The sequence below is a fragment of the Talpa europaea genome (genome assembly GCF_964194135.1).
Source record: "Talpa europaea genome assembly, chromosome: 12".
Lineage (NCBI taxonomy): Eukaryota > Metazoa > Chordata > Mammalia > Eulipotyphla > Talpidae > Talpa > Talpa europaea.
The window spans coordinates 101,986,062-102,013,849 of NC_140079.1; the positions used below are offsets into that span (position 1 = coordinate 101,986,062).

General features: G+C 70.6%; 3 protein-coding genes across 3 annotated transcripts; 1 reads left to right on the forward strand and 2 right to left on the reverse strand.

The window, feature by feature from the left end:
* Positions 1 to 16,580: 16,580 nt before the first annotated feature.
* On the forward strand, positions 16,581 to 19,960 carry PKMYT1 (protein kinase, membrane associated tyrosine/threonine 1; the record flags this gene model as incomplete). Its single annotated transcript, XM_084249211.1, has 7 exons — positions 16,581 to 16,931; positions 17,483 to 17,976; positions 18,432 to 18,538; positions 18,629 to 18,801; positions 18,884 to 19,038; positions 19,693 to 19,770; positions 19,849 to 19,960. 7 exons carry the CDS (start codon positions 16,581 to 16,583, stop codon positions 19,958 to 19,960), a joined length of 1,470 nt encoding a protein of 489 aa, XP_084105337.1.
* Positions 19,961 to 20,119: 159 nt separating this feature from the next.
* Positions 20,120 to 22,811, reverse strand: PAQR4 (progestin and adipoQ receptor family member 4; the record flags this gene model as incomplete). The annotated part of the gene is made up of 3 exons (XM_084251184.1): positions 20,120 to 21,278; positions 21,378 to 21,599; positions 22,646 to 22,811. The coding sequence occupies 3 exons, from the start codon at positions 22,809 to 22,811 to the stop codon at positions 20,845 to 20,847; spliced, it is 822 nt and encodes a 273-aa protein (XP_084107310.1). The 3' UTR covers positions 20,120 to 20,844.
* A 1,411-nt stretch (positions 22,812 to 24,222) lies between these two features.
* Positions 24,223 to 27,431, reverse strand: KREMEN2 (kringle containing transmembrane protein 2; the record flags this gene model as incomplete). The annotated part of the gene is made up of 9 exons (XM_084250261.1): positions 24,223 to 24,537; positions 24,782 to 24,860; positions 24,941 to 25,066; positions 25,133 to 25,465; positions 25,790 to 25,943; positions 26,107 to 26,231; positions 26,317 to 26,408; positions 26,981 to 27,155; positions 27,344 to 27,431. The coding sequence occupies 9 exons, from the start codon at positions 27,429 to 27,431 to the stop codon at positions 24,327 to 24,329; spliced, it is 1,383 nt and encodes a 460-aa protein (XP_084106387.1). The 3' UTR covers positions 24,223 to 24,326.
* Between the last annotated feature and the right edge of the window lie 357 nt (positions 27,432 to 27,788).

Sequence of the window (27,788 nt, forward strand, 5' to 3'; positions counted from 1 at the left end):
GCTTTCGTTTGTTTGTTTGGTTTTAAAGATTTATTTTTATTTATTTATGCACAAAAGAATTGGGGTACAGGTCACAGGTGCAAGGGGTGAGAGGTTTTACCAGAGACAGAGCCGGGAGCAGACCAGGCGGATCCTCTGAGATCCACTGCTGAGGGGAGCATCGGGGAGACAGGAGAGGCCTGCTGCGCCCTGTGTTTCAGCTCCCTGGCTGGGGATCGAACCGGGCCAGTGATAGCCTGAGACTAATCCCTGTGCCACCAGGGAGGGCTCTACCCATCCGTTTTAAGGGTGGGGTGGCCCCGCCTCGCTGCTGTCTTTCAGAGGCACATTCACTCTCCTTTCTGTTTGCTGCCACATTCTCAGGGGAGAGGGTTTCAGGCCCCAGGAAAGCAGCCAGAGGGAGCGCGGCCTCAGGAAAGGCAGCCGAGGGCAGAGATGGTCACTCTCCTCTCCTGGGCAGTGACAGTTTTCTCAAGCTGCCATTGCCCCCAGCTCCTGCCCAAGGACTCCCGGGCAGTCACGGCTCTGGGTCAGCAAGGGGTGAGCACGCCTAAACCTCCGTGTGGCCTGGGGGCACCTCTTGAAGGTGCTCAGTGTACTGGGGGCCCCAGCGCTGTGTCTCTAAGTCTCTAGGTGCCGGAACCTTGAGTGGGGCCTTATTTGACAAAAGGATCTTTGCTGAGGTACTTCAGGATCTCAGGATGAGATCACCTGGTCTGCGGGGTGGGGGGCTCTGACCCAGGGCGCTCCCTCACCAGGGAAAGGCAGAGGGAGGCTTGAGCAGCAGATCCGAGGAAAAAGGCCTGCTAAGGAGGGTGGCGGCAGAGCCAGCGACCTGGTCACGAGTGGAAGGGGGCCAGGAGCCGCCAGGGGCAGGAGGAGCCCTGCCCAGGGCCCCCGGAGGGATCGGCCCTGCCCACCCTCCTGTGGACTTCCCGCCTCCAGCCAGAACCGTCAGAACAAACTCGTGCGGGGACGGGCAGCCAGTCCCGGGGTCTGTCACAGTCCTGGGCAGCCACGCCGCTGGCCTGGGCCCCGGCTCCGAGGTCCCCCGAGGTCGGGCTGGCTCCTGATGTCGCGCCGGACATCGTGGACGGGCCGCCTGCCTGGTGACCTGAGCCCGCGCCACCTGCCGAACAAAGGGAACCTTATTCCGGCCGCGAGCGCGGGGAGAAGCGGGCGGGTGGGGCCGGCAGGCGAGGGCGGGCGGGCGCAGGGGCTTCTGCTCAGGACTCACCTGTCACGACCGGCCCGGCCCGTGGGGGCGACTTCGGTCCTTCGTGTGGCCGCGGCTCCGGGCCCAGCATCGGCCGCCCCCGCACCAGGCCCGGCCGTCCCGGTGGCCCAGGCCCGGGGCCGGGTCCATTGACTCCGACCACGCGAGCCGGATCCGTTTCCCAGAAGCCGCCGAGCTCAGGCCCTGGCCCCGCGCCCTGTGCCTGGAGAGGGGGGCGAGGCGTCGGGGGCCGGGAAGCCGCTTAACGTGCACCGCCGTCCCCCGCTGCGCGCCCCGGCCCGGCCCGGAGCCGCGCGCGAGTGACCGCTCGGGCGGGGGCGGGGGCGGGCACAGCCCGGCCCGAGACTTGCCCGACGGCCCTGCCTCCCGCCCCGGGGCGGCCCCGACGGCTCCCCCGCGGGGGTCAGCGGGGCAGCGGCGGCAGGGGCGGCGGGGGCGGCGCGGCGGGGCGCGGGGGCGCGGCGGGGGCCAGCGCGGCGGCGGGCAGCGGCGGCAGCGGCAGGTGCGCGGGCGGCGGCGCGGGCGCGGGCAGGCGGGGCAGGCTCTGCAGGGCGAGCGCGGCGGCGGGCGGCGCGGGCGCGCGGGCGGCGGGCGGCAGCGCGGGCAGCGCGGGGCGGGCGCGCGGGCTCCCGGGCGCGGGGGGCGCGGGCCGCCGCGGGAGCGCGGGCAGCGGCGGCAGCTCGGCCCGGGCGAGCGCGCGCGCCGGCGGCGGCCCGGGGTCCAGGCCGGGGGGCAGGCCGGGCAGCGGCGGGTGCGGCAGGGCGGGCGGCGGCGACGCGTGGGCGCGGGCGAGCCGCGGGTGCGGGCGGGAGCCGGGCAGCCGCGCCGCCAGCTTGACCGCCGGCCCGTCCGCCCGCCCCGCGGCCGCCCCGGCCCGGCCCGGCCCGGCCCCGCCCACTCCCCGCGCCCGCCCCGGCCCCGCCCACTCCCCGCGCCCGCCGCTCTGGACGGCCCCACCAATCGGAGACGCGCGCCGCCGCGCTCCGGCCAATCGAGGGCCTGTGCGCTTGCGGCGTCGGTCGTAGCAGCCAATCAGAGGCCGCAGCGCTCTCGGCCACGCTCTCGCCGCCCCCCCGACCCGCCCTCCGCGCGCCCCGCGCCCCCAGACCCGCGCCGGGGGCGCCCCCGCCTGGCCCGAGGCGCCGCCGCCAGCCGCGGCCGCGCCTCGCCCGCAGGGACGGGGAGAAGGAGCCCCGGTCTCCTGTCGGGGTCTGTCGCGAGGGTCGCCCCAGGCCGCCCCCGGGGTCGGCGGGACCCGCCCGCGCCGCTCGGGCAGCGCGAGGGGAAGATTCGGGCGACGTCGTCCCGAAGTTAAAGTTGGGGCGTCCCTGGGGGCGCACGGGTTGGTCTCAGCGCTGTCAAGCTCTCGCCAGCCACTGCGGCCCGAGTTCGACCCCCGCCAGGGAGGGGCCCCCAGGGCGCGGCTGACCGCTCGCGGCTCCCCGGTGCGCCCCTCAGCCGAGGTCTCCGGAGCCGCCCGGTCTGCCCCCCACTCTGTCTCTGGGGAGTCCTGTCACCCCACGCCTCTGGCCGGCACCCCGGTTCCTGTATGCATTAATAAATGACAATAAACCTAAAAGAAGAAGAAAACTGGGAGACAGGGAGGAGGTAAGGGGAGGCTGGGGGCAGGGAGTGGACAGTCCCTAGGGGTAGTGAGAAGGGGGCCATTCGGACACAGCTTCTATTCTGGGGGTCCCCACAGCAGCTGGCAGCCACAACTGAAGCCATTCCACCCCCTGTGCCCCAGATGCTGCCAGAGATGAGGACTCAGCCCCTCGAGGCCCCCCCAGGCCCCAGACCTCACCTGCCGCTGCTGGGGGGTGTGGGGGTAGGGTCAGGCGACCCCCCTCAGCTTGGAGTGCAGACCCAGAGCCTCCTGGCCCCCCCTCCTGAGAGGGGCTTTCCCCCAAATTGCCTCGTTAACATAACAAGACGCCTCATCACACTCTCATCCCTGGGGAAACTGCAGGGATTTAGGGAGCTCAGTGCCTGGGGAGACCAATATTCCTCTCCAGTTAGGGAGTGGGGTGTGGAGAGAGCGGCCTCACCTGGCTTCTGAGGCTTAGCGGGTGCTCCGACACCTGGGGAAGAGGGGGAAAGGGGGAGTGGGACCTCACACCCACTGAGCCTCTCCTTCAGAAACGCTGGCCTCCAGCGCCCACCCAATGTCCCTGCCACGGGCACTGCTGGGCTGCAGGGGCAGGAGGTGCCAGAGCACCCCCATTTCTCTGTGTAGGAACCAGAAATCTGGAGCTCCCTGCCGCAGGTGCTGCCATGCTCTCCCCAGCCCCCCACCTCCAAGCCTGGCAAGAGGCCTCCCTCCCCCAGCCCTCCCCCACCTCTGGCCCCAGAGGACCCCAGAGCAGGGATTGGGTGAGGACCTACCTCCCAGGGGAACCACACCCCAGGCCCCGGCTCCTCCCACCCCCTCAGTACCTGCTCCATAGCCATTCTGAGCTGGGGGGCCTGTGGGAGAGAAAAGGGTTTGAGACCCTGGTTCAGGTGGGGCGAAGGGCACCCCCTTCAGGCTCAAGCCAGAGGCAGGGGCCAGGAGGCTCACCCCAGACCCTCTCAGCCACTCACCATCCTACCCACTAAGGCCTGGAGGGAAGGGGGGGGAAGGGGCCCCTGGTTGGGCTCCCAGCCCATGCCCGAATCCTGTCCGTTCGGGGTGAGGGCGTCAGACTGGGTGAGGGCGTCAGACTGGGTGAGGGCGTCAGACGGGGTGAGGGCGTCAGACGGGGTGAGGGCGTCAGACGGGGAGAGAAGCTCGGTGTTTGGGGGGGAGGGGAGAGACGGGTAGTCCTCATGGCCTCACCAAAGCCTGGTGGAGGCAGAGGGGCAGGTGTGGGAACCAGGCCCGGTCTGAACCCCCGCGAACCCCTGCCCACCCCTCCCTGGCCCGCAGCCATTGGGGCTGCAGGGCCACTAGCAGGGGGAGAGGGGCCCTGGGGAGGGGCTGCTCTGCCCCAGGCCTGGCTCCTCAGCTCCACCCGGCCCCACCCCCCGCAGTGCTCAGCCCGCCCTTGGGGCCTGGTCTCCCTGGAGCCTGGGAGCCACCACTGCTGCCAGGACCCTGGACCCCACTAAGCGCCCCCTTCCCTGGGATGCCCCCTAGTGGCGCCCGGTGCGCATTGCAGGCAGCCTCCTTTCTGGCGCGGGAGGGCCGTCTCCAGCCCCTGGTGGTGGGGGGGGGAGTTTGTTGAGTGAGTGTTGGATGCCCGGGAGCAGGAGGGCGGGGCTTGCCGGGCTTCTGAGGTTTCAGTGCCCTGAGGCCTGAAAAATACCAGTCCTCTGTGAGGCCACCAGACTCCTCTTTCCTGGAACTGGGGCTGGGTGGATCCCATATCTGGGCCCCGCCCCTTGGCCCAGGTCCCTAGTGCTCCAGGGCCTCACCTGGTGGGGCTCCCATCCCGTTCCTGGGGCGACAGAGCAGGGGGAGGAAGAAGGGTGCTGGCCTCAGGGAGCTCAGAGCTGATGGACTGAGGGATGGGGGGGGCTCACCTGGCTTCTGGGGTTTCCCCCCCAAGCCGTAGGAGGGGTGAGCAGGTAAGGGATCCAGAACCCCTCATCTGTGGGCCGCCCTCCAGACTCAGCCCCTGGGGTCCCAGCTTCCACCAGCTGCCTCTCCACCTGGGCTGAAGCCATTTTGAACTGAGACCAGTTTGGGGGTCGATACAGGGGAGGAAAGTACGGGTGACCCCTAGCCCCTGCATCTGGCCTGGCTAGAGCCACAAAAGCAGTGGGGAGGTGACCCTGTGATGGGAAGAGTGGGGAGACGCGTGTGGCCACAAGACCTCCCTGTGGTCCTAACCGGCCTCCCCGCCTGGGCAGCCCGCTGCCCCTCTGGCCCTGCCTCCCTCCCTGCAGCCCAAGCACTAGGGTGCTCGCAGGCAAATGGCACCTTCAGCTCCCTGCTTGCTCCCCAGGGGCCCCGGGTAAGTCCCCCCCAGCCGCACAGTTCACCCCCAGTCCTGACCATGACCCTTGATGGAACCAGCGCCCTTGGCTGGTCCACTGTGCCCAGAGAGGCCTGACCCCGGCGGCACCCAGGGAGCGGGGTGGGGTGACCGAGCCACCATGGCCCCTCTGACCTCTCCCTAGGGCGCTGTCTGGCCCCCACAGGCCAGTCATGGCGGGAGAGCAGTGTGTTTTGGGGCCCAGCAGGTTCGGGGCTCTCTGGCTCACCTGGTTTCTGAGGCTCCAAGTCTGGGAAAGACCCAGGATGGACCCCATCTCATCCCTATTGTCCCCCAGAAATCCAGTTTCTACCCTCCCATCCCCGACTCCCCAGCCACTCCCCTCTCTCCTTCCTAGAGCCCAGCTTGCCCCCCGCCCCCCAGCACAACCTCTCACCAGGCTGGGGTCCCCTCCTGGGAAGACCCTGTTGCCAAATGCTGGGGTGACAGCAGGAGACGCGGGGGGATGCACAGAATGGGGGGTCTTACCTGGCCTGGAGGCCTCACACTCTCCCCAAGCCCCGGAAGACGGGACCAGGTGCAGGACCCCCCAGCTCCACCCCCTCCGGCTCCCCAGCTGGAAAACGGGGCCTGTGCGTGGGTATGGGGTGCTGCACAGGGCTCACACCTCCTGGGCTTGCCCCTCGCCATCCAGACCCATCTGTGTCCCCCAAAACCTGCCCACCCCACGGCTCACAGCCCCAGAGGGGAGCCCCCTCCCCAAGACCAGGCTCTGGCCTGGGAGCAGCCACGCCCCCGCACTCACTCACGGGCAGGGGGGGGGCACACTGAAGACTGCAGAGCTGGGGACACAGGGTGGGGCAGGGAGTGGGGAGCGGGCCCTTGTGTGACTCTTCTGGGGTCTCTTGTCCCCACTCAGAAATGAGGGGTTGGGAGCCTGAAGCCCTTGCCCTGCCCTTCTGCAGCCCTTGGGGGGGCCCTCACCTGGCCGGTCTCTCGCCCCTGGAAGAGGACTGACTCCCAAGCCATTTTGGCTCCCTAATCCTGGGACAGTGAGGGGCTGTGAGCCGTAGGGTGGGCAGGTTTTGGGGGACACAGATGGGCCGGAATGGCGAGGGGCAAAGGGGTGAAGGGACAGGGAGGGGCACCCCCGCCCCGGGCAGAGACTGACTCCCAGGCCCCAGCTCTGCGCCCTCCTCCGGCCTGAGTCAAGCCCGGGGCTCGCTTGGCTGGGCCCCCAGTCCTGGGAGGGCAGCTGCTCCCAGCCGGTCCCTGTGTCCTGGGGGGAAGGCCCGAGCAAGCATGGGGGCAGGGGCAGGGCCCAGAGGGAACCAGGCGGCCGGCCCCAGGGACAGAGGCTGGGTGAGGAAGGGGCTCACCTGGCTTCTGGGGCCTCATGCCCCCTCCAAAGCCTGGGGAGAGAGACTGGGTAGCCGAGCGGGCCCCTTCCTGGGGCTCCAGAGCCCTGCTGGGCCAAGAAATGAGGCTGGGGGCACTTGGGGTCCCTGCTGAGGTGCGGGTATGGCAGGGCTGCCTGTGTGTCCCCCCCAAGCCACCCCTCCCCCTGCAATGGCTCCCCCAGCTTTCTGCCTGGGGGGCCTGGAGAAGACCCCCAGCCCACCCCGCCCTAGTCCGGCCCCTCCCCCGCCTCACCTCGGGCCCCCAGGGCCACTCCCAGCCCATTGCCAGACCCTGGGGGACAGGAGGAGGGAGTTGGGGAGGGCGGAGGGGGCAGGGCATAGAGAAGGGGAAGGACAGATGGGGGGCGCACCTAGCGTCTGGGGTTTCACCCCCGCTGCAACGCCTGAGAAAGACATGGGCAGCAAGTGGAGGTCTCAGAAGACCCTCTAGGGACACCCCTCAAATCCTGGCGCCAGCGCCCCCGCCTGCCCCACGCCTGTCTGGCCCGTAGCCATGCTGGGGTGGAGGGCCTGTGGGTAGGGGGAGGGATGAGCTGGGTTTGGGGTTCAGCTGTAGCGGGGGTGCAGGACACTTGGGCCCCTCCCTTGGGCCCACCAGAGGGAAGACAGAGAGTTGGGGCTCGGCAGGGTCCACCTGGCTTCTGAGGTTTGCTACCCCTCAGAAGCCCGAGGGAGGCCCTGGGAGCGGATGAGTGTCCCAGGATCCCCTACCTGGGGTCTCCCCGGGGGGCCCATAGACATGGAGCAGCAGGCCATGGGGACCAGCTGCCGTGTGGCCTTGGCAGCGTCGGGGGACACAGAGCAAAAAGGTCAGGAAGGAGCTGGGGAGCCCCCAGTCGGACGCGCTCTGAGGTGAACCCGGCGCAGGGCAGGCTGAGGGCGCGGGGCCCCCACCGGGGTCTGGGACAGCTGCCCCCTCGCCCGCCCTGGCCCTGCTGCCAGGCCACTGTGGGGGCCGCGGCCTGTGGCTGAGTCCAGGGGGCAGGAGGCGCCGCAGCAGGGGTCCCCTGGGCCAGCCTCACCTGCTCTGCAGGAGGGGCAGAGGCCCCGGGCCAGACGCCACCCTCCGCCTGACGAGCGAAGTGTGCCTCTGAGCCTCTCTCCCCCTTGGCAGGACAGGGCTCCCGCGGCCGGTGGCACCCCTGGGTGCTGTGTCGGGGGACCCGGCCCACTGGGCGCTCCTCTCCCGCGGCCCTTCCTTAACCGGGGGTCCCTGAGCCCCTCTGAGCCCCTCCCTTCTGGAATCGTGGCCTCCCCCTCCCGCCTGCGCCCAGCCTGGATCGAGGCCCTTCCCTGGCACGCAGGGGGCCCTGGGCCCCTCCCTGTCTGCCCGTCCCCGCCCGCCCCGCCCCCTTCTCCCCCCAGGCCCTTGCCCCTCTCGCTGCTGCCAGGGATCCCCCCTGCACGCCCTGCCCTCCCAGCTCCCTTCAAGCGGCTGGGATCTGCGCGCCCCACACTTGAGTGGGCCCCGGGCGGGCTGTCATCGGCCTAGAAGACAGGATGGCGCCCCGCCTTCCCAGTGAGGACCCCTGCGGCGCCCCAGAGAGCTCCTGGACCTCCGGGGGAGACAACGGGCCCTTCCTTGACCCCAGGGCTTCCTTTCCCGAGGCCTGGAGGCAGTGGAGAGAGCCCTAGGGAGCCCGAGGGGGCTGGCTCAGGACAGGGACCCCAGAGATGAGAGGGGCAGGCCCAGGCGGCCCCAGCCCAGGCGCCCATGCCCAGCTCTCCCGCGCCTCAGCCCCTCCGGCCCCCCTCACCGCCTTGCAGGCTCTCGGAAGCCAGGCAGAGCAGGAGCAGGGCTGCCGGGCCGGCCCAGCTGCCCATGGTGCCCACAGAGTGGGAGGACACGACACCCCTGGGCCTTTAAACACCCCACCGGCCCCCCAGCTAAGAGGAGAGAGGTGCTCCTGGGAGACCCAGGGGCCGCTGCCCAGCTGCAGGGTCTCCTCTCGGCCTCTCCACTCATTCATCAGGGCGCTGACAGCTGGGACAGGCCCCCTGCCAGCCACCCCCCCTCACCCTGCTGGGGGCCTGGCACCAAACCTGGGGGCTCAGATGTCGGCCAGCAGCTGGAGAGGGGAAGGCGCACCACCCCCAAACAGCTGGAGGCCGGGTAGGGGGCAGTGCCAGTTTGTGAGTGAGGTTGGCAGAAGTAACTTTGTTACTTGGAAGGAGAGCAAAGGGGCAGAGTCACAGTGTAGCGAGTGTCTCTGGCTGACAGGTGCCTCCTCGGAAGAGCCAGGCTGTTGCCCTCCCCAACACACTGCGTCACACTGCGTCACACTCCGTCCAGGGGCAGGGCTGCCGTGGCTGAGCTTCCTGTCCTGGGGGGATGCGGACACACAGGGATGCCCGGCTCAGCTGAGTCCAGGTGCTTTGTGCAGACTCAGTCAGGGCCACTGCCTGCAGGCAGCCCTCCGGGCTTTACCGCCTCCTGCAGGCAGCCCTCCGGGCTTTACCTGCAGCAGCACCGACTCTAACTTTGGGGGATAGACTCTGGGGTGCCGCTGCTCACGGGGCAGTGGGGGCAGCGTGGCAGGGGCTGGTTGAGGAGGGGAAGCCTGGGCCACTAGGGCCATTTTCTATTCTGGGGGGTGCAGACGAGCCTGAACAGCAGAGGCAGGCCTGGGAAATGTCAGGAGTGGGGGTCCAGGCGCCAGTCCTGCCTCCTCCAGCGAGTCTGTGGACCAAGCCGGCCGGGACAGTGGTGACGCAGGCCCCCTGGACTCTCGTCCCTAGGCCCCACCCCCATGGCCCACCCTGTCCAGCCAGCCCCTCCTGGTGCTCTGGCCGAGGAGTCCGTTGGGTCAGCCATGCAGGCAGCCTGGCAGCTGGGCCCCAGAGCAGCAGTGGGGGGAAAGGGGAGCTTCTTGACCTGAGGCCTCCCGCCCCACAGTGCCGAGGGGGACCTGGGCCAGGCCCTGTGAAGGCAAGGCCCCCCTCACTTCAGATGCCCCCAGCACTGAGCTGCTCACCCTCCCTCCCCTACCTGGCTGTGTCCCATACAGCTGTGCCTACACCCCCACTTTTCCCCGCAGGCCCACCTTGGCCCCCTCCCCCTGCTGGGTCCACACGGCTCAGGGCCAGGGCCTGGCCCCATGCCCGCTGCCCCTTAGAGAAGTGGCTGGGAGGGCTCGGGGGGCCTCTGCCCCAACACCCCTGGAGGCCTGGGTGGCAGGACGTCCTCTCCGCTCCCCTGGGAGCGCGCTAGATGACCCCCACAGGCGCAGCGCTATCCCCGGTGCTCTTGGGGGCAGGCCTCACGCCCAGCGGGTCAGGCACCAGGTTCAGATTCATTCGGGTTCAAGCACCCACTCTCCTCGCCGCGGGCAGGAATCTGGCCCCAGAGTCTGTTCGTGTTACTCTAAAATGATGCCACTAACGCAGGCTGTGTCAGGGCTGTGGGGAGAGCCACTGACCCCCACTTTACAAATGGACACTCAGGCAGAGAAGGGATTGGGCCCAGGCCGTACGACTCCTAAGCAGGGGGCTGGCAGTTCATGGCCCCCCAAGCCCACAGCCCCGTTCTCTGTGCACGCACTTCTGCAGGCAGCGGTGACGGGGACCCCAGACACCACGTAGTTCTCTGCCTGCCCCCATCCCCCCGTCTGGCCGGTGTCTGCTGCAGACCTGGGAGGGCAGCAGGCCCCCTACTCAGACCCAGACACGCTCACCCTGCCGGGCGCCAGGGACGCAGGGGGTGGGGGCGCAAGGGAGGTGTGGGCTGGGTGCCCGCTTGGCCGCCGCCAGAGGGAATGCCAGTGCCTGCACTGCTGCCAGGCCGCCTGGGTGACGTGCCAGTCAGTCTGAGGCCTCAGGCCAGCTTGACAACACTCAGGCCTGGTTCGGTCCAACACAGCTTGGCGGGTGGGACACCCTGGCCCCTGCGGTGCCACCACTCCCGCCCCTGAGCTGGGCCGGGGCTCTGCCCAGCCCGTCTGGGCACACAGGCCATTGGGAGGTGGAGACCCGGATGAAGCTCCCTTTTCTCCCAGGCCTGGGGACATGGCCAGCCTCAAACAGAGGCGCCGCCTCGAGGGCCAGGGCAGGGTGACCGCGGGGGCGGGACGACCGCGGCTGACCACGGGGAAGCCTGTGCCCAGACAGGGCAGCTGCCCCCCAGGCACCTGCCGCGCATTCGGAGAGGACAACTGCGGCGCCTGCCGGCGCCGGGCAGCACCTCGGGACCCACAGCTGCGCTCGGCCCCGCGGGCGCACCCCACCCGCTCTCCGGCTCTCTCGGCCCACGTCCCGCTCCGGCCCCCGGCCCAGCGGGCGCCTGGACCTTGCAGAACTGGCCTTCGCCGACCTCTCGGTGACTGACGCCTCCCGCAGGCGCGCAGGCGGCTGCAGACGGGCGTGCGCGCAGGGCGCGGGGGCGAAACGGCGAGAGCCTGCGGGGCACCGCGGTCCCGGCACCGGGGCGGGGGGCGCTCGCGGCTGCGCGCTGACCTGTCCTCGACTTTGTTTCACTTCAGTTTAGTATTTCAAGAAAATAGAATCGTTTTGCCTTCTTTGCTCCCACCCCGGGGAGACTCTTTGCTTTATGTTCTCGATCTTTCCAATCAGAAATGACCGTTTTGCGCCCGGGGCCCCGAGGCGCTTCCCCGGCCGGGGCTCGGGCGGCTCTTGCGGGCGCGGAACGCCAGGGGGCGCCCGCGGCCGGCGCCGGCTCCTGGGCCCGGCGGGTCGGACCGCGCGGGTCCGGCGCCTGCGCGGGAGCCGGGCCCAGCCGCGCGCTCGGGTCTTCACCCCCGCGGCCGCGGCCTCTGCCCCTGCGCCCCCGGGGCGTGCGAGGCCGGGCCCCTCTCTGCCAGGCGCCTCCTCTGGTCCAGGCTGCTGCTTTGGAAACTGCAAGATGCTGCTCAAGCGGAGGCTGGCACGGTTACCCTCAGTATTGAGCAACCGGTGAGCGCCCACTGTGGGCTGCACTCTGCCCAGGCATCTTCTCTCTCGCTGCTGACACCCCCCAGGCAGGTGGGAGCTGCTGTTATCGTCTCCTCCTACAGATGCAGAAACAGGCCCAGACTCGTCAAGCAACGTGCTCATGACTGCACAGCCTGAGCCGGGGACTGAGCAGGGCACTGGATCCCTCGTTTCCTGGACTCCAGGTCCCACGCTCCTAGCTGCTCGCTGCACCTAACTTCACCTTACAGCTCCTGCACACGGGAAGTGTCTGCTGGAAGGATTTTTTTATATTGAAATATATGTATTCATTAAGTCGCTGTGAAGCAGACTTTCAAGACTGGGCACTCAGCAGGCGGCCGGAGTCCAGGACTCCTGGAAATAGGCTCCAGATGGGGTGGCAACTGGAGAGGGGCCTGTCTGCTCCCCAGGCCTCCAGGGGACGAGCCTGGGGTCCTTAACAAGGATCCAGCCTGAGTCACCAGAGCGTTGGCCGCCAGAGATGCTAATGCAAAGGACAGGTGCTTTGCCGTGGGGGTTGCAGCCCCCAGAGAAGTTCTGGGTCTTGGGCCTAACCCAGATTGCCTGGGTCTGGTCATTGCTGGTGCGGGCCCTGGGGTGCCCACGGGGGTGCAGGCAGGAATGGGCTGGGAGCCCTGCGGTCCAGACCTTTCAGAGGCTTGGGGGAGGGCAGTGAGTAGAGGACAGAACTTCAGCCGGGTGGGGGGGTGGGGGGGCGTCTAGGGAGGGTGGCCCGAGAGCGGCCCCACCAGGCTTGCGACCCCCACCTGTGCTGCTAAGAAGGGGCCAGGCGGGGCTCGGCGCCCTGCTAAGAACTGAAGGGATCACCCAGCTCCGCAGGGACAGTCATCCGCGGTGTTTTCCCGGTAAAGGAGATGGAGCCCAAGATCAGGAGGGTTTAGGGCATCCCCACGGCCGTCCAGCCAGGCGGGGCTGGGAGAGGCCTGAGGCGAGCTCAAGGCTCAAATTCAAAACGAGGAAGAGCCGCTGGAGGCGGGCGGCGGGCGGTCCCCGAGGGCTTCCAGGCAGGGGCGGCGTTTCCTGGCAGCCGAAGCTGCGCGTTCCGGGCCGGGGCTGCCTGGCCTTCCCCCGCGTGCCGGGGCGCTCCGCGGGCCCGAGGGAGCCGCGAGCCCGGGGCCGGCGCGGAGGCCGCGAGCCCCTCGGTCCCGCCCGCAGTGGCCGCCGCGGGGCGCCTCCCGGGCTGGGACGGGGACGGCGGGGCCGCCCCTCCCGCAGACGCGAGACGAAGCCCGTCCGACGACGGTCGGGTGCCGGGACCGGTCAGGAGGCCGGTCCGCGTCGGGCCCAACGGGTGGGGAGGCCCAAAGGCCTGACCCCCGACCCCTCGGCCTCAAGGCGGCACCTCACGGCGGCCCCGCCCCGGCCTGCGCCCCGGGGGCCGCGCGCCTGCGCAGTGGGCGCGCCCGGCCGGAGGGGCGGGGCCCGCGGCGCGCGCGAGGGGGCGGGGCCGCCGCGGGCCGCGCGCCTCCGACGGGCCGAGCGGCCGGGGGCGGGGCGGGGCGGGGCGTTCCTGGGCGGGGCCTCGAGGCCGGTTTGGAATTTTTGGCGCGAGCGGCTCCGCGCGCGCCCACGGGCCGTTCCCCTCGGGCCGGTGCCGCCGCCCGGACGCCCGGAGCCGCCGGCGCCCGCCCCGCCGCCCGCCAGGACCCCGGCCCCGCCGCCGCGCCCGCCGGCCCAGGTGAGCCCAGCCCCGGGGCGCCCCCGGCCTCGTCCCGCCGCGCCCCGCCCCCCCCGGCCCCGGGGCCCCCGCCGCCCCCCGGCCCCGGGGCCCCCGCGCCGCCGCGGAGCGCGGCCCTGCCGAGAGCGCGCCGCCCGCCCGCCCCGCCCGCCCCCGCGCGCCGCAGCTGCCCCGCCGGGCGCCGCCTCGCGGGCCGGAGGCGCCGGGTGTGCCGGGCCAGCGCCGCGGGGCCGGGGCGGGGCTCGGGGCGGAGGCGAGGCGGAGGCAGGGCCCCGGGGCCGGAGGGTCTCCCCGGCCGCCCCCGGCCCCGCCCCGCCCCCCCCCCCCCGGCGCGGGGGCGCCCCTCGGACGCGCCTCCCGCAGCCCCGCGCGGGGCGGCCTTGGCTGCGCTGTGGCCGCCCCCACGGGCCTCCCGCGCGGGCCCACTGCGGCCTTGCGCGCGGGCCGGGGCTCGTCGGGGCCGCGGCGGCGCGTGTTGACCGCGGGACGGTGCCTCGCCCGGGCTCTGTGCCTGGCACCTGCGTGCCAGCCGCGGGCTCAGGCCTCCTCCGGGTCAGGGTTGCCGCCCCGGGCCGGCTGCGGCTTGGAATTCGGCGTGTCTCCATCACAGACGCGGTGGGTGCACGTGCGCGCCTCTGCTGCAGCCCGGGGGGGCTGGGGGGGGGGCGGGCATCCCACCATCAACCACATTTACTGTTGCTGTCGGGCAATATGTGAATATTGTCACTCAGAGGGAGAACAGCTGAGGGCTGATTTTTCTACTGAGTTTTGCAAGTGGGTGTCCAGTTATCCCAGCAGCATTTTCTCCCCCAGAAAATTGCTTTTTTCCTATGTAACTGTTTTGGCATCCTTGTTGAAATCAACTGAAAATGTGAGCATTGATTTCTAAACTCTCAGTTCTATTCCCTGCGCCTCTTGTTTATCGTTCTGTGAGTACCACACTGTTTTGATTACTGTAGTGTTGTAGTAAGCTTTGAAACTAGAAAGTCTGAGTCCTCCATTTTTTTTTTTAGATTGATTTATTTATCCATACAAGAGCTGGGGTGCAGGCCAGAGGTGCGGGGTGAGAGGATTCCCAGAGACATAGTGGGGAACAGAACAGGCAGATGGGGCCTCCCCGGTGGCGCAGCGGTTGAGCGCTGGGTTGCGAAGCTGCCCGCAGCCTCTGCAGCGCCGGTTCGATCCCCGGCTGCTCCCCGGCCACCGGAGGAGGGTCCCACATGGCGCGCAGACCTCTCCTGCCGCCTGCTGCTCCCCTCAGCAGTGTCCTTTCGTCCTTCTGCCTGCTCTGCTCCCTGCTCTGGCTCTGGTGAATTCTCTCACCCTCCCGCGCTTCTGACTGTACCCAGTGCTTGTATACATAAATAAATAAATAAATCTTAAAAAAAAAAAAACAGAACAGGCAGATGGACTGAAACACACTGCTGAGGGGAGCAGCGGGGAGACAGGAGAGGTCTGCTGCACCATGTGGGTAGCTCCCAGGCTGGGGATCGAACTTGTGCTGCAGAGGCTGCAGACAGCTTCATAGGTTGTGTCTTAACCCCTGCGCCATCAGGGAGGCCCAACACTGAACTTTTTAGATAATATGTTGTGGCATTTGTAGATACTGGTGCCCTGCCCCCATCCCCTTCAATGCCCTTTGCTTGTGCTGTGACGGGCTGGACCACTGCAGTGATCACGCTTTCCCCTGTGGCGTGAAGCCTCTGCTGTCACTCCTCTGAGGGACCAGCCATGGTCCTGGGCACTGTCGCCCTGGAACACCAGTGATTGGGCTTTCTTTGATAGTCCTTCCCCTGGTCACACTCAGCTGTTTGTCTCTCCTGGTTGTCAGCTGATTGCTCAATTGTTTTTGACAAATGCCCCAAGGCACCAGATGCTCTTTGGAGAAATCCAATTAAATTTGGATTTATTTATAAATTCCTTTAACGGGGTAGCTTTTTATTTTTTAAAGGTTTATTTAGGGGCCTCCCCGGTGGCGCAGCGGTTGAGCTGGCGCAGCGGTTGAGCGCTGGGTTGCGAGGCTGCCCGCGGCTTCTGCGGCGCCGGTTCGATCCACGGCTGCTCCTCGGCCACCGGAGGAGGGTCCCACGTGGCGTGCAGACCTCTCCTGCCGCCCGCTGCTCCCCTCAGCAGTGTACTTCGGTCCTTCTGCCTGCTCTGCTTCCCGCTCTGACTCTGGTGAGTTCTCTCACCTTCCCACGCTTCTGACTGTACCCAGTACATGTATAAACAAAACAAACAAACAAATAAATAAATAAAACATGTCTCTATTAAAAAAAAAGTGTAGCTATCTTGAAAAAAAAAATAAAGGTTTATTTATACATATAAGAACTGGGATACAGGCCAGAGGTGCAGGGGATGAGAGGATCCACCAGAGACAGAGTGGGCAGCAGAACAGGTGGATTGACTGAAATACACTGCTGAGGGGAGCAGCGGGGAGACAGGAGAGGTCTGCTGCGCCCTGTGGGTTGCTCCCTGGCTGGGGATTGAACTTGTGCTGCAGTGGCTGCAGACAGACAGCTTCATAACCCCTTGTGCCACCAGGAAGGCCCTAACTGGGTAGCTTTTGAGTTAAGTGTTGGGAGTTTGTTCTGGCCACAGGAAGGCAATTCTTAGCTGTGCTGTCCCTGGTCCTCTCTGGTCAGCTAGCTGGCCTGTGGCTTAGCTGGACATGCTGGCTAGTAGAGGATACACTTCCTCTTAGTTGCTTACCCCAAAACCTCCATGATTTTGAGTTCAAGTTTTCAGACTTGAACTGTCCACACTGTTTCAGATAAATCAGTTTCTTGCAGAAGGGCTCGGTGCTCTGTCCCATGCCTGAGTCCAGAGCTGCGGCTCCGGCACAGCACGCACATCGCTCTGATGGACACAGCCTCCTTCCGGTGGGGTGGGGTGGTGGGGGCTGGCCTCTGTCCTTCTCAGCTTGCCCCTTCCTCTCCCCAGTACGGAACCTCCTTCCTAGAGGAGCTGGGGCTGTGTGACTGGGCTCCAGGACCCCCAGCCTGCGGGGCCTGAGGTCGAGGAGGCCCAGGTTGCTGCGGGGTGGCGGCCTGTGGGACTGTTTCCCCTGACCTTCCCAGAGGTGGCGACGTAATTTAGGGCCAAACAGCCAGGCGGCCTGGCTCCGGACTCTGCTGGCCACGGGCGCCAAGCCCCTCACTTGCTGTCCCCGTGACCTCTGAGGTACCAGCGAGGGCGAGCAGGCGCGTCTGACTCTGCCCTCTGCCTCTCCCTCCAGGCGGGCGCTTCATGTTCACGGCCGGCCCTGTGTGCGCGCGCAGTGGACGTGGCGCTCCCCTGCAGCCTCGCGGGGCCCCGGGCCCAGGCGCTGTGTGAGTGGTCCCGAAACCTGCCTCTCAGGGCGTCGTGCGCTGGCCATGCCTGTGCCCACAGAGGGCACCCCGCCCCCCTTGAGTGGCACCCCCGTCCCAGTCCCGGCCTACTTCCGCCACGCTGAGCCCGGCTTCTCCCTCAAGAGGCCTGGGGGGCTCAGCCGGAGTCTCCCGCCACGGCCCCCGGCCAAGGGCAGCGTCCCTGTCAGCCGCCTCTTCCCTCCGCGGACCCCCGGCTGGCACCAGCCCCAGCCCCGGAGGGTGTCGTTCATAGATGAGGTCCCCGAGACCCTGCGGAGCCCCGGCTACGACCCCAGCCGGCCCGAGTCCTTCTTCCAGCAGAGCTTCCAGAGACTCGGCCGCCTGGGCCACGGCTCCTACGGAGAGGTGTTCAAGGTGAGCGGGCCGATGGCTCCCCGGGCCTTTCCCTCCATTCTCCGGGAGGCTGTGCCCCCGCCCCCCCCCCCCCCCCCCGTGGGCAGGCGCCCCTCCACGGTCCGCGCTTGCCGTGGCGGCTTCTCTGCGACCCTCTTCCCGCGCCCCTCCCGGCCGAGGGCGCTGAGGCGCACACATCGCCTTTATGTTTTCTTAAAATATATTTTCCCATCATTTCCAATCCTGTAAAATAGTTTTCCTCACACAATACCCTGTGGAGGCGACGCTAGGAAAAAGCACAAACCACTCAGGGCCGCTCCTTCCCGGAGGCGAGCGCGGCGCTCCCCGCCCGCCCGCCCCTCCGTCCAGGCCTTTCTCTGGCGGCCTCTGGGCCGGACCTCGGAGACCCCGGGGCCCTGCTGCCCTTGTTCCGCCGGGGCTGGCGCTCGGGCTGGCCGGCCCCTCCCGGGCTGTCTCCAGCCGCGCGGCCCGGGGAGGCGTGTGAGCTGCCGCCCCCGCGCCCTGGGGCCCCACAGACCTGAGGGCTGTGCCCCCCACGCCCGCTCCCCCAGGTGCGCTCCAAGGAAGACGGCCGGCTCTACGCGGTGAAGCGCTCCATGTCGCCCTTCCGGGGCCCCAAGGACCGGGCCCGCAAGCTGGCCGAGGTGGGCGGCCACGAGAAGGTGGGGCAGCACCCCCACTGCGTGCGGCTGGAGCGCGCCTGGGAGGAGGGCGGCCTCTTGTACCTGCAGACGGAGCTGTGCGGGCCGAGCCTGCAGCAGCACTGCGAGGCCTGGGGCGCCGGCCTCCCCGAGGCCCAGGTCTGGGGCTACCTGCGGGACTCCCTGCTGGCCCTGGCGCACCTGCACCGCCAGGGCCTGGTCCACCTGGATGTCAAGCCGGCCAACATCTTCCTGGGACCCCGGGGCCGCTGCAAGCTGGGGGACTTTGGGCTGCTGGTGGAGCTGGCTGCGTCCGGAGCAGGCGAGGCCCAGGAGGGGGACCCCCGGTACATGGCCCCCGAGCTGCTGCAGGGCTCCTACGGGACGGCGGCCGATGTGTTCAGGTGAGGGTGGGTCCGGGAGGCCCTTGGGGGGGGGGCCTCGTGGAAGAACGCAAGTACCAAAGTGAGGGGGAGGCTGTACCCCACCCCATGCAGACCCCTCCCACCCTCTCCTCGCAGGGTTCCTGCAGGGCACCGTCTTCCCCAGCCTCCAGGGGAGGGGCAGGCAGTGCCCCATCTCTGTGCGTGCGGGTGCAGCTTACTGGACTTGCCCAAAGCTGGCTCAGACCTAGGGGTTCCCTGATCCCTGCGGGTCACACTGCTGGCCGTCCCAACAGGCCGCTGAGGGCCTGGTCACTATGGGGCTGGGTGCCGGGCCCACACACCGCAGCACCCCATCCCCTCCTCCCTGCTGTGGCAGATGACAGCACCCTCTCCTAGCCCTTTTGGGGAGCCTGGTGCTCTTGGGTTGGGGCCCGAGGCCAGGCGTGTCCTTCTCCTGTCCCCATCCCCCCCAGCCTGGGTCTCACCATCCTGGAGGTGGCCTGTAACATGGAGCTGCCGCACGGCGGGGCGGGCTGGCAGCAGCTGCGCCAGGGCTACCTGCCCCCGGAGTTCACTGCCGGTGAGCGGGCAGGGCGGGCTGGCTGGAGAGCTGGGGGGAGGGAGTGGCTGGCGGGACGGTCACCCCTGATGCGGCCCTGCCTGTGGACAGGCCTGTCTCCAGAGCTGCGCGCTGTCCTCGTCATGATGCTGGAGCCTGACCCCAAGCTGCGGGCCACGGCCGAGGCCCTGCTCGCCCTGCCCGTGCTGCAGCAGCCGCGGCCCTGGAGCGTCCTGTGGCACGTGGCTGCGGAGGCCCTGAGCCGCGGGTGGGCCCTGTGGCAGGTGAGCCTGGCGATGGCGACAGGCTGCCCCCTGCTCCCCGGCCCAGGGTCCTTGCAGCTTCCCATGGCCCCTCTTCCCGCAGGCCCTGCTGGCCCTGCTGTGCTGGCTCTGGCATGGGCTCGCTCGCCCTACCAGCTGGCTGCAGCCCCCGGCACCCCCTGCCACCCCGCCTGGCTCACCACCTTGCAGCCTCCTGGACAGCAGCCTCTCCAGTAACTGGGATGATGACAGCATGGGGTGGGTGAGATGACAGCTGGGGGTGGGGGCAATGGGCTGGGGGGGCCCTCGGTTATCAGCGGGGACCGGGACCCCTCCTACCAGCCTGGTGCTAAGCACACTGGGAGGAGAGCGGGGCTGATGGGCACAGCCTGGCCCAGCTTGAATGAGGTGGTTTCTTTCGGGTTCCACATGGGGGGCAGCTGCCCCCCCAGGGGGCATCCCAGGGTTGCGACCCTGCTGTCCGTGCCCCGAGTAGAGACTGCACGTGTCCACGGGCCAGGCTTTGTCCTTCCTGGGGCGGGGGGCAAAGCTCCAGGGCCTGGCGAGCCCCTGGGAGGAATTCCTTAGCCCCGGTGCCCGTGTGCAGGGAGCACGGTGAAGACACGGCTGTGGGGAGGAGAGCCGGGGGGCCAGGCGTTTGCCCCTTCCTCAAAGATGCCACTGTGCAGGGGGCACTTTGCAGCAGACATGAGGCCCAGGCGCTCTGGGGAGGGCAGGGTGGGGGGTGCTGAATGCTGGGAAATGCTTCTTCAAGATCCGGCACGCTTTGTCCCCAAGCCCCTGCCGTGTCAGGAGCAGGACGGGTCTAGGCTTGCTGCTCCCACCCCCTCTCCCCACTGGCCTTGGTCCTCTTCTGCAAAACACCCCACTCTTCTTGCCCACCCTCCACAGACCCTCGCTGTCTCCAGAGGCCATGCTAGCCAGGACTCCTGGGAGCACCTCCACGCCCCAGAGCAGGTGCCCGATGAGGTGAGCGGGCCCCGGCCCAGGCCGTGGGAGGGGTGGCTTACGGGTCCTGAGGGTCATTTCTCTTCCCGCCCTCCGCAGGGATCCCCTGGACCTAAGTGACCTTGACTCTGAACCACCTCGGGGCACCTTCCCCTCCTTTGAGCCTCGGAACCTCCTCAGTCTGTTTGAGGACTCACTGGGCCCAAGCTGAGCCGCACCAGCCTCCGTGCTTTTACCCTTCCAGCCCCTCCCTCCTCCTGGAGACCGAAGTCTCCTGGGAAGTCCAGGGCCCCTCCTGTCCGGCCATGTCTAATAAAGCTACTTGGATCTGGGGAGCACCCAAGCGTGCTTTTGTGACAACGCAGCGCTTCCTGCCCCCTTTATTGATGTCGCCCAGGGTCTGCGGCCCAGGAGCCAGGGCTGAGCCCTGCTGCAGGGCCCGGCCGGCCAGGGCTGGAGCTGGGAGCCAAACGCTGTGTGAAAGATTTCCTGAGCAGGCACGGCCCGGCGGGCAGATGTAGCAGTCAGCATGGCACTCGAGGTGGAGGGGTCCTGGGTCAGGGCGACGCAGCTGTCTCAGTGCCAGCTGCCTGGAAAAAGCAGCAGCTACTGCCCTCCTGTCCCTTGGTCCTGGGATAAGGGGTCGGTCTTGCCACCCAAGCCCCCCCCACCACAGTCTCTAGATGGGCTGGCATCTGGCAGGGCGGAGGTGGCGGTCAGGAAGCATGGTCGGAGCCTGGGCCAGGCAGCCACAGGTGCCACACGTGAGGGCCCAAGGAGGGGAGGTGATGGCCTTTGCCGGCAGGATTCAAAAGGTCAGAGCAAGAAATGACTCCAGTGTCCCTCAGCCCCGACACTCAGGTCAGAGAGGGGCAGCGGAGGCCCACAGGAGGAAACTCTTCCAGCCCGCAGTGAGACAGGACTCCAGGGAGCGGGGAGAGGAGGCTGGTCCACCGGGCGGCAGGGGTGAGCAGACGAGATCCCAGCTGGGCAGCCCTGAGGAAGTCAAGCCCCGCCAGACCAGCAGCAGGGGAAGCTTGATGGTGTTGGCTCGAGGAGACCGCGGGCGGGCGGCGGGCGGGCGGTGGCGGCAGCTCAGTCCCGGGGGCAGGCGTGGCGGGCCGCCCAGAGCAGGTCAGGCACGACGCCGGCGTGCAGCTGGAGGATGGAGCCCACGCTGAGCAGGTGCATGATCTGGTGGGAGTTGCCCCAGTAGTCGAAGCGGCCGGGTCTCCAGCGCTCCGGCAGGCGGGCCACGTTCACCAGCCCCCCGAGCAGCGCCAGCGCGTCCATGCGCAGGTAGCAGGGCAGGGAGCCCGGGGCCCCGGAGCCCAGCCCCACTCCCCGCGCCCCGAACACCAGGAGGCGGGCTCCGGCCTGCCACCCAAAGGCGCGGAGCCGGGCGCCGGTGGAGGGGGCGGTGAGGGCCCGCCAGCCAGCCACGCCTGACAGCACGGTGTAGCCCACCAGGGCAGCGGGGCGCAGCCAGGGCCTGCAGGCCAGGGTGCAGTGGATGATGGGCAGGGCCCCTGCACGGGAGAGAGCAGGCCGCGCGTCAGTCTGGGGTCTGCCTGCCCTGCCCTCCCTGCCCCCACCCCACCCCCAGCCCTTCCGGCCCTTCGGCTCACCCAGGGTGTTGACGAGGCAGACCCCGCACATGTCCAGGGCAAGGAGTCGGGTGTAGACGGGGCTGCCCCCCTGGTGGCACATGAAGAGGTGGTAGAGCACGGAGCCTGCAGGGGGTGCCAGGCAGGCCACACAGTGTGTGCCCCCCAGCCAGCCGTCCTTGCCCAGCTGACCCCAGGGCATGGTCATCGGCAGCAGCACCAGGAAGCCCAGCAGGGCCAGCCCTGAGGGAGGGAAACAGTTACGGGTCAGGACGTGGCATGTCCCGAGGACCCGCCGGCTAGAGAGGGTGCCAGGGCGCCAAGGCAGGACAGGTGTGCTCTGCAGAGGCCGCCCAGGGCCCTGGGTCTGTGGTAACCCCCGGATGCACTGCGGTTGTGGGAATAGAGGCACCCCCGCCTCCCCCAGAAAGGCGGAGGGGCCTGCCCGGGGAGGTGGGGCTGTGCTGGGCAGCCCAGCTCCAGCTGAGCCTTAACACCTCCCTCAGCAGGGGCCCCCCGCCCCCAAGCCGGCCTGGGGAGGACAGCGGGGGACGTGGGATGCCAGGGCGCCCAGGCGCGCTCCTCCCGCCCTTGTCCTGACTCCTCTGGGCCTGTCTCGGCCCAGGAAGGGGGAGGCCAGGACGTGTGTGAGGGGCCGAAGGCACCGCGTCCCTTCATCTCTCCAGTTCTCCGGGCACCTCCACGGGGCCTCCAGGACCCTGGGGAGACTCGGAGCCCTCCTGGGGAGCCCGGCATAGCCCTACAGGGATCCAAGGCAGTGAAGCCGGCTGGGGCTGCTGGCCGCCCACTCTTGTGGGGTCTGGCCAGGCCACGGCCCCCCGTTGGGGCAGGTACCGAGGCTGGGCCCAGCCCGCTTAGGGCCCCTCTCCTGGCTGGGGCAGCTCAAGGACGGGCAGGGCGGGCAAGGCTGTGTCAGCAGAGCCCGCTGGGCCGGGAGGAGGGGCCGGCCCGGGAAGGAGTGGCGCCAGGCGGGCACGGCCTCGCCCCAGTCAACACTCGGCTCCCCCGGACGCTGCCGCGGGGTACCCGGGCGCCATCCCGACCGGTCCTCACCAGGCCCCTTCTCCCGGGGGCTCGGCGGGACCGCGCGGGGCCCGGCCGCAGCGGGGGGAGCGGAAGCGGGCGGCGCTGCCGGGGACAATAGCGGCTTTGTCGCCGCGGCCGCGCTGGGCCCGGGCGACCCAGGCCCCGGGCGGGGGGCGCTCCTCGGGCTCGGGGGCCGCCGGCGCGGGCGGGGCGGGCGGGGCGGGCGGGCGGGCGCGGCTCACCGTGCGTGTAGATGTTGCCCAGCTCGTTGTGCAGGTAGAAGAGGCTGCGCAGGCAGCCCGAGCCGCTGCTGGCCGGCCGGTACCCGGTCAGCACGAACTTGTTGAACTGCAGGTGCGGCGGGGAGCTGGCCCAGTCCAGCAGGCGCGGCCCGGCCAGGAACGCCATGGCCCGCGGCGCCCGCGCTCCCCTCGGCCGGGGCCGCCTCAGTGGCGCCGCCTCAGTGGGGCCGCGGCGCCGGGAGGCGCATCGCCGCGGGCCGCGGGCCGCTCGCCGGCCGCCCGGGCTCGGTCAGCGCCCGCGCCGCCCCGGGGTCCCGCCCGCGCCCTCCGCCTCGCGCACGCGCCGGGGAGGCCGGGGACGCGCCGGGGAGGCCGGGGACGCGCGGGCCCGCAGGGGCAGCTCGCGCGGCGGCCGGAGACTCCGCAGCCGAGCACGGGCGCGGCCGGACGCGGGGGGGCGCGGGGGGGCCGCGAGAGGGACGCGAGGCCCCGCCCGCCTCGCCCCCGCGCCCGCCCTGCCCCCGCGCCCGCCGCCGTTTCGCGCGCCCGGGTGACGTGGCCGCCGCGAGGGCCAATGGGCGCGAAGGGAGGCCCCGCCCCGCGCCCGGCCTCGCCCCGGCTCCGCCCGCCGCCCGGCCCCGGCTGCCCGCGGGGGGCGCCCGGGGCGGGCGGGCGGGGTGCGGGCGGCTCTGGCCGGGGGCCCCGCCGCCTCGCGCGCCCCGCCGTGCGCGCCCGGACGCCCGCGCCCCCTCCCGGCGGGGTCGCCTGACGCGGGCCGGGCGCTGCCCTCCGGGGCACGCGGCCCCTCCCCGGGCCCCGGCCCTGTCCAAGGTGCTGCCGACCCGGGACGCTCGGAGCGACCGTCTCGACGGCGGGCGCGCCCCACGGCGGGGGCCTCTCGAGGCCCGGCTCCCTCGGGCCCGGAGCGAGGCGCGCGGGCCCCTGCGGGTGCTCCCGGCGCCCACGGGCGAGGCCCCGCCCTTCGGCCAGATTCCCCCCGGGTTTCGCTCCCAGGGCCCAGGGCGCCCCCCCCCCCCGCAGGCCGGAGCCCGAGGGGAAGGAGGCGGCCGCGGCCGGGGAGAAGGGCGGTCGCCGCCCCAGTTCGTCCTCGGCGGGGCCAAGAAGGCCTCGCGGCCGCTCAGCCCCGCCCACCCCGGCCCGCCGGCCCCGCCCCGCCGCCTCCCGCCTCCGCGGCCCGGCCCAGCCGCCCGCCCCTGCTCGCGGGGAGCGCCCCTCATTTGCACGGCCCCAGTCTCGGCCCCGGCGCCCCGTCGACACAGCCCCTCCCTCACGTCAGAAGCGGCCGAGTCTGTAGCAAACTAGGTCTTTATTCAGAGCGATGCCCGGGCCTTGGACCGCACCGGCCGGCCGCCCACGCGTCGCCGTGGGCAGCGGCCCAGACCCGCCCGAGCGGGCTTCAAGGGCCCCTGAAGTCGAAGACACCATGTCAAGGTCTGGGAGGGGAGCCAGCGTCCTCTTGCCCTTCGGCCTTGGCCTTGGGGCTCTGACGGGCAGATCAAGTTCCCGGTGACAGCACCGATGCACCTGCCGCGGTCTGGCCTCCGAGAGGCGACCAGTGGCCGAGCTGCCCGGCGGGGCGGAGGGCCAAGGTTGAGTGCGACTTGGCTCCCAGGTGTCCGTCCTGCCGGTGGAGGGTCCAGTGAACCCTGGGGTTCCCGAATCAGAGAGCAGAGATGAGGGAGCGCAGGGAGCTCTGGCTGGAGGCGCTCAGGGGCCGGTAACTTGTGGCTAGACCCTCAGCCTGGGGGTCCCCGGGGGGGCAGGGCAGGGCCACCCCTCGAGGCCGGCGATACCACACAGCCCAGCTTCTCCCAGGGCCCCGGGAAGGCCCCAACGCCGGGGGCCCTTTTCTTGGAGCCAGCAGACAGCTCCTAGAGAGGGAGCAGACGTCAGCCGACCCCCCAGCCGATCTCACCTCCAGAATCTTGCTTCGCCTGCGACCCCACGCGCCATACCCTGCACGGACCTAGGGCCTCAGCCCCTCAGGAACCCAGGAGCTCCTCCCAGGCCCGTCCCCTCGTGGGCCCCAGCTTCCCACCAGGTCCCCGCGCCCAGGGCCCAGAGGCGCAGGCGCCCGGCTGGATCCGCCCTCAGGCCCTGCCCCAGCGCGCGCACCGTCGGCGCAGCAGGCGCAGCAGCGACAGCAGCAGCAGCAGCAGCACCGACACGGCCGTCACCGTCGAGAAGACGCGAGCTGCGGGCACACGGGCAGTGAGAACAGCGGGTGGCAAGGAGACGCTCCGCAACCGCCTCCCGCTCGCGCGCCCGCCTCACCCCCCATCGCAGCCTCGGGAGCCCCTGGCCGGGGACTGCAGCTCGCGTTGGCCCCGTCGGGGGGCGCGTCCGGGGTGCGGGCCGAGCCCCTGGGCGGCGCCCTGTCTTCGGTGGCGTCCTGCAGCCCTGCGGAGACGGGGGTGAGACCGGGTGGCGGGGGGCCGGCCCGGGGGCGCCGGGGCGGGGCCTCACCGCGGTAGGTGAGCGCGAAGCCCTGCGCGTGGCCGCGCGCGTCGCTGCGGAAGGTGAGCAGCAGCGCGGCGGGGCGCAGGCGCAGCGGCCCGGGCGGCGGCGGGCGGGCGCCGTCGAAGGCGCGGAGGAGGCCCCCGGAGGCGGCGTCGCGCAGCTCCAGGCGGTCGCGCGGGTCGGCCAGCTCGAAGAGGCGGAAGGTGAGCTCCAGCGCGGCGCCGGGCGGGCCCAGAGCCCAGCTGCAGTTCCGGTCCGGCCCGTACTCATCCGGGAAGTCCGGGGAGTAGATGACGCCCTGCGGGGCGGTCCAGTTCCCCTGGCAGGAGCCCACGGACACTGCGGGCGGGCGGCGGTCAGAGCCGGGCCCGCGGGCCCCTCCGCCTGGTGCCGCCCGCCGGCCGCCCTTCCTCGGAGCCGTGCCCGCCCCGGCTTCGCCAGGTGCACCCCCGACCCCCACCTAACCCCCCCCAGGCCCCGCCCAACCCCCCCAGGCCCCGCCCGCCCGCCGCTGCCCCTCCGCAGGCCCCGCCCTCAGCCCAGGCCCTCCCCTCGGCCCGGGTGCTGTCCAGTCCCCTCGCCGGACCCGCCCCCAGCCCCGCCCCTTCGCCGACGCGCTCCCGGCCTGGCACCCCGGGGCCCCCCAGGCGCGCCCCTGCTCACCCTCGTAGACGCCCAGGCGCCCGTCGCCGCCGCACAGCTGGCCCGGGTGGCCGAAGCAGATCTGGTCACAGTCGGTGGCCGGGGCCGCGCGCCCCCGGGCCAGGTCGCTCTCGGAGCCACAGAAGCAGGCGTAGCCGGCCTCCACGCCCGCCAGCTGCGGGCACAGACCGGTGTCCCCAGGGGCGGGGGGCGGGCGGGGCGGGCGGGGCATCTGGACTGGAGGTTTGGACATGGGTGTCCAGGCTGGACCCCAGGGCTGGGAGCTGACGTGGGCCCCGAGGGCGGGGTCGGGCGGCGCGGGCCGGTGGCGGGGGTACCTGATAGCCCTTCATGCGGCAGAAGCGCAGGCACACCTGGACCGTGAGCTTGGTGGAGGTGCCGCTGGGGCCGCTGAGCGCCGGGGGTGCCCCCGAGTCCACGAAGCAGCCCAGATACCCGGGCACTGAGGGGGCAGAGGAGTCAGGCTCGGCGGCGCCCGCGCCCGCCTTCCCACCCGCCCGCCCGCCCGCCCGCAGCCGCGCGCTCACTGTGGCACGTGGGGATGTCGCAGTAGCGCCAGTAGATGCCCTCCTCGGACTCGGCCACGTAGCACCAGGGCTGCACGTCGCCGTCTGGGTTCCTGCGGGGTGGGGGAGAAGTGGCGACATCCCGCGCCCACCCAGGCCCTCCCACAGCCGCTTGGCAAATGGCCTCTGAGAGCCCATCTGGGGATCCTCCCCCTCCCGCACGGAGGCGGCTTTGCCCGCGCGCTTCTGGGTGACGACCCGAGTGGACGGTGGACGGTCGTCCTCACGGCGGCCCTGGCAGCTGATCTCAGGCCTCAGCTGTCACCTCCTATTATATCTGGACTTGGAGCCACCGTGTGTGGCGCTCGCCCCCCACCCGGCCGGGCCGGCGCGCCCCTTGCTCTGAAGCAGAGGCGTCCTGCCCCGCCAGCAGCTGCCGCTCGAACCCCCAGGCCCGCCTCCAAGGTGGACGGCTGGAGCCGGGCCCCTCACTTCGGGGCTCGCCCTCGGACAAGGCCCCGCCCAGATGGGCCCCTGGAGCGCCGGGGCTTGGCCCTTCTCTCCTGGCCCAGCCTGCGCCCCGACCCATCTCGCAAAAGGTGGGGCGCGCGGGGGCGCCCCCGGCCTAGTGGACAGGGCCTGCCCCGGCTGGCTCCGCGCGCCCCGCCGCCGGGCCCGCCCTCACCGGCAGAAGTTGTGCGCGCCCAGCCCCCAGCGGCCCTGGGGGTCCGAGGCGCTGCTGTAGCTGTGCTGCTGCGTCTGGTCCCAGAAGAGGCAGGGGCGGCCCGCGCCGCGCGGGCCCGTGCGGTTCTGGCGGCCGCGGTAGTCGGCTCCGTTCACCTGGAAGCACTCGGACAGGCCTGCGCGCGAGGCAGGGCCTGCGGGGTCCGCACCTCGCCGGGCGCCGCCCCCGACGCCCGCCCCCGACGCCAGATCCCGCCCGGCTCCCCGGCCGCGCCGCCCGCCCGCTGCCCCCGCGCCGCCCCGCCTCCGGGCCGGACCCGGCCTGGGGCTCGGAGCCGAGAGGGGAGGCGCGGGCGGGACTCACCTGGGCTGAGCAGGCTCCCCGCAGAGGCCCCGCGCGGCGGCAGCAGCGGGAGCAGGAGCAGGAGCCCCCGCAGGGCGCGCGCGCCCATCGCCCCAGGCGCAGAGACGGCGGCCCGGCCGGCGCACGCCCCGCACCGCCGCCCGCGCTCGCTCCCGGGCCTCCCCAGGCCGGGGCGGTGTCCGCTGCCGGCCCGTCCTCGTCCCCCTCGGGGCGGCGCCCTCGGGCTGCAGCGGGAAGAGCCCCCCGGGTTTCTGCCCCCCGGGGCGCCTCGGTGCCCCGGGCCCAGCCGGCTCTCCCCAGGGGCCCGCCGCCCGCCTCTGCGTCGGCGCGTCTCCAGCGGGGGTCGCGCCGGCTCCACCCGCCCCTCCCGCGGCGCCGAGCGCTCTGAGCCGCCCTCGCCCGGGTCTCTCCGCGCCGGCTCCTGCCCCCCGCGCGTCCCCCGCGG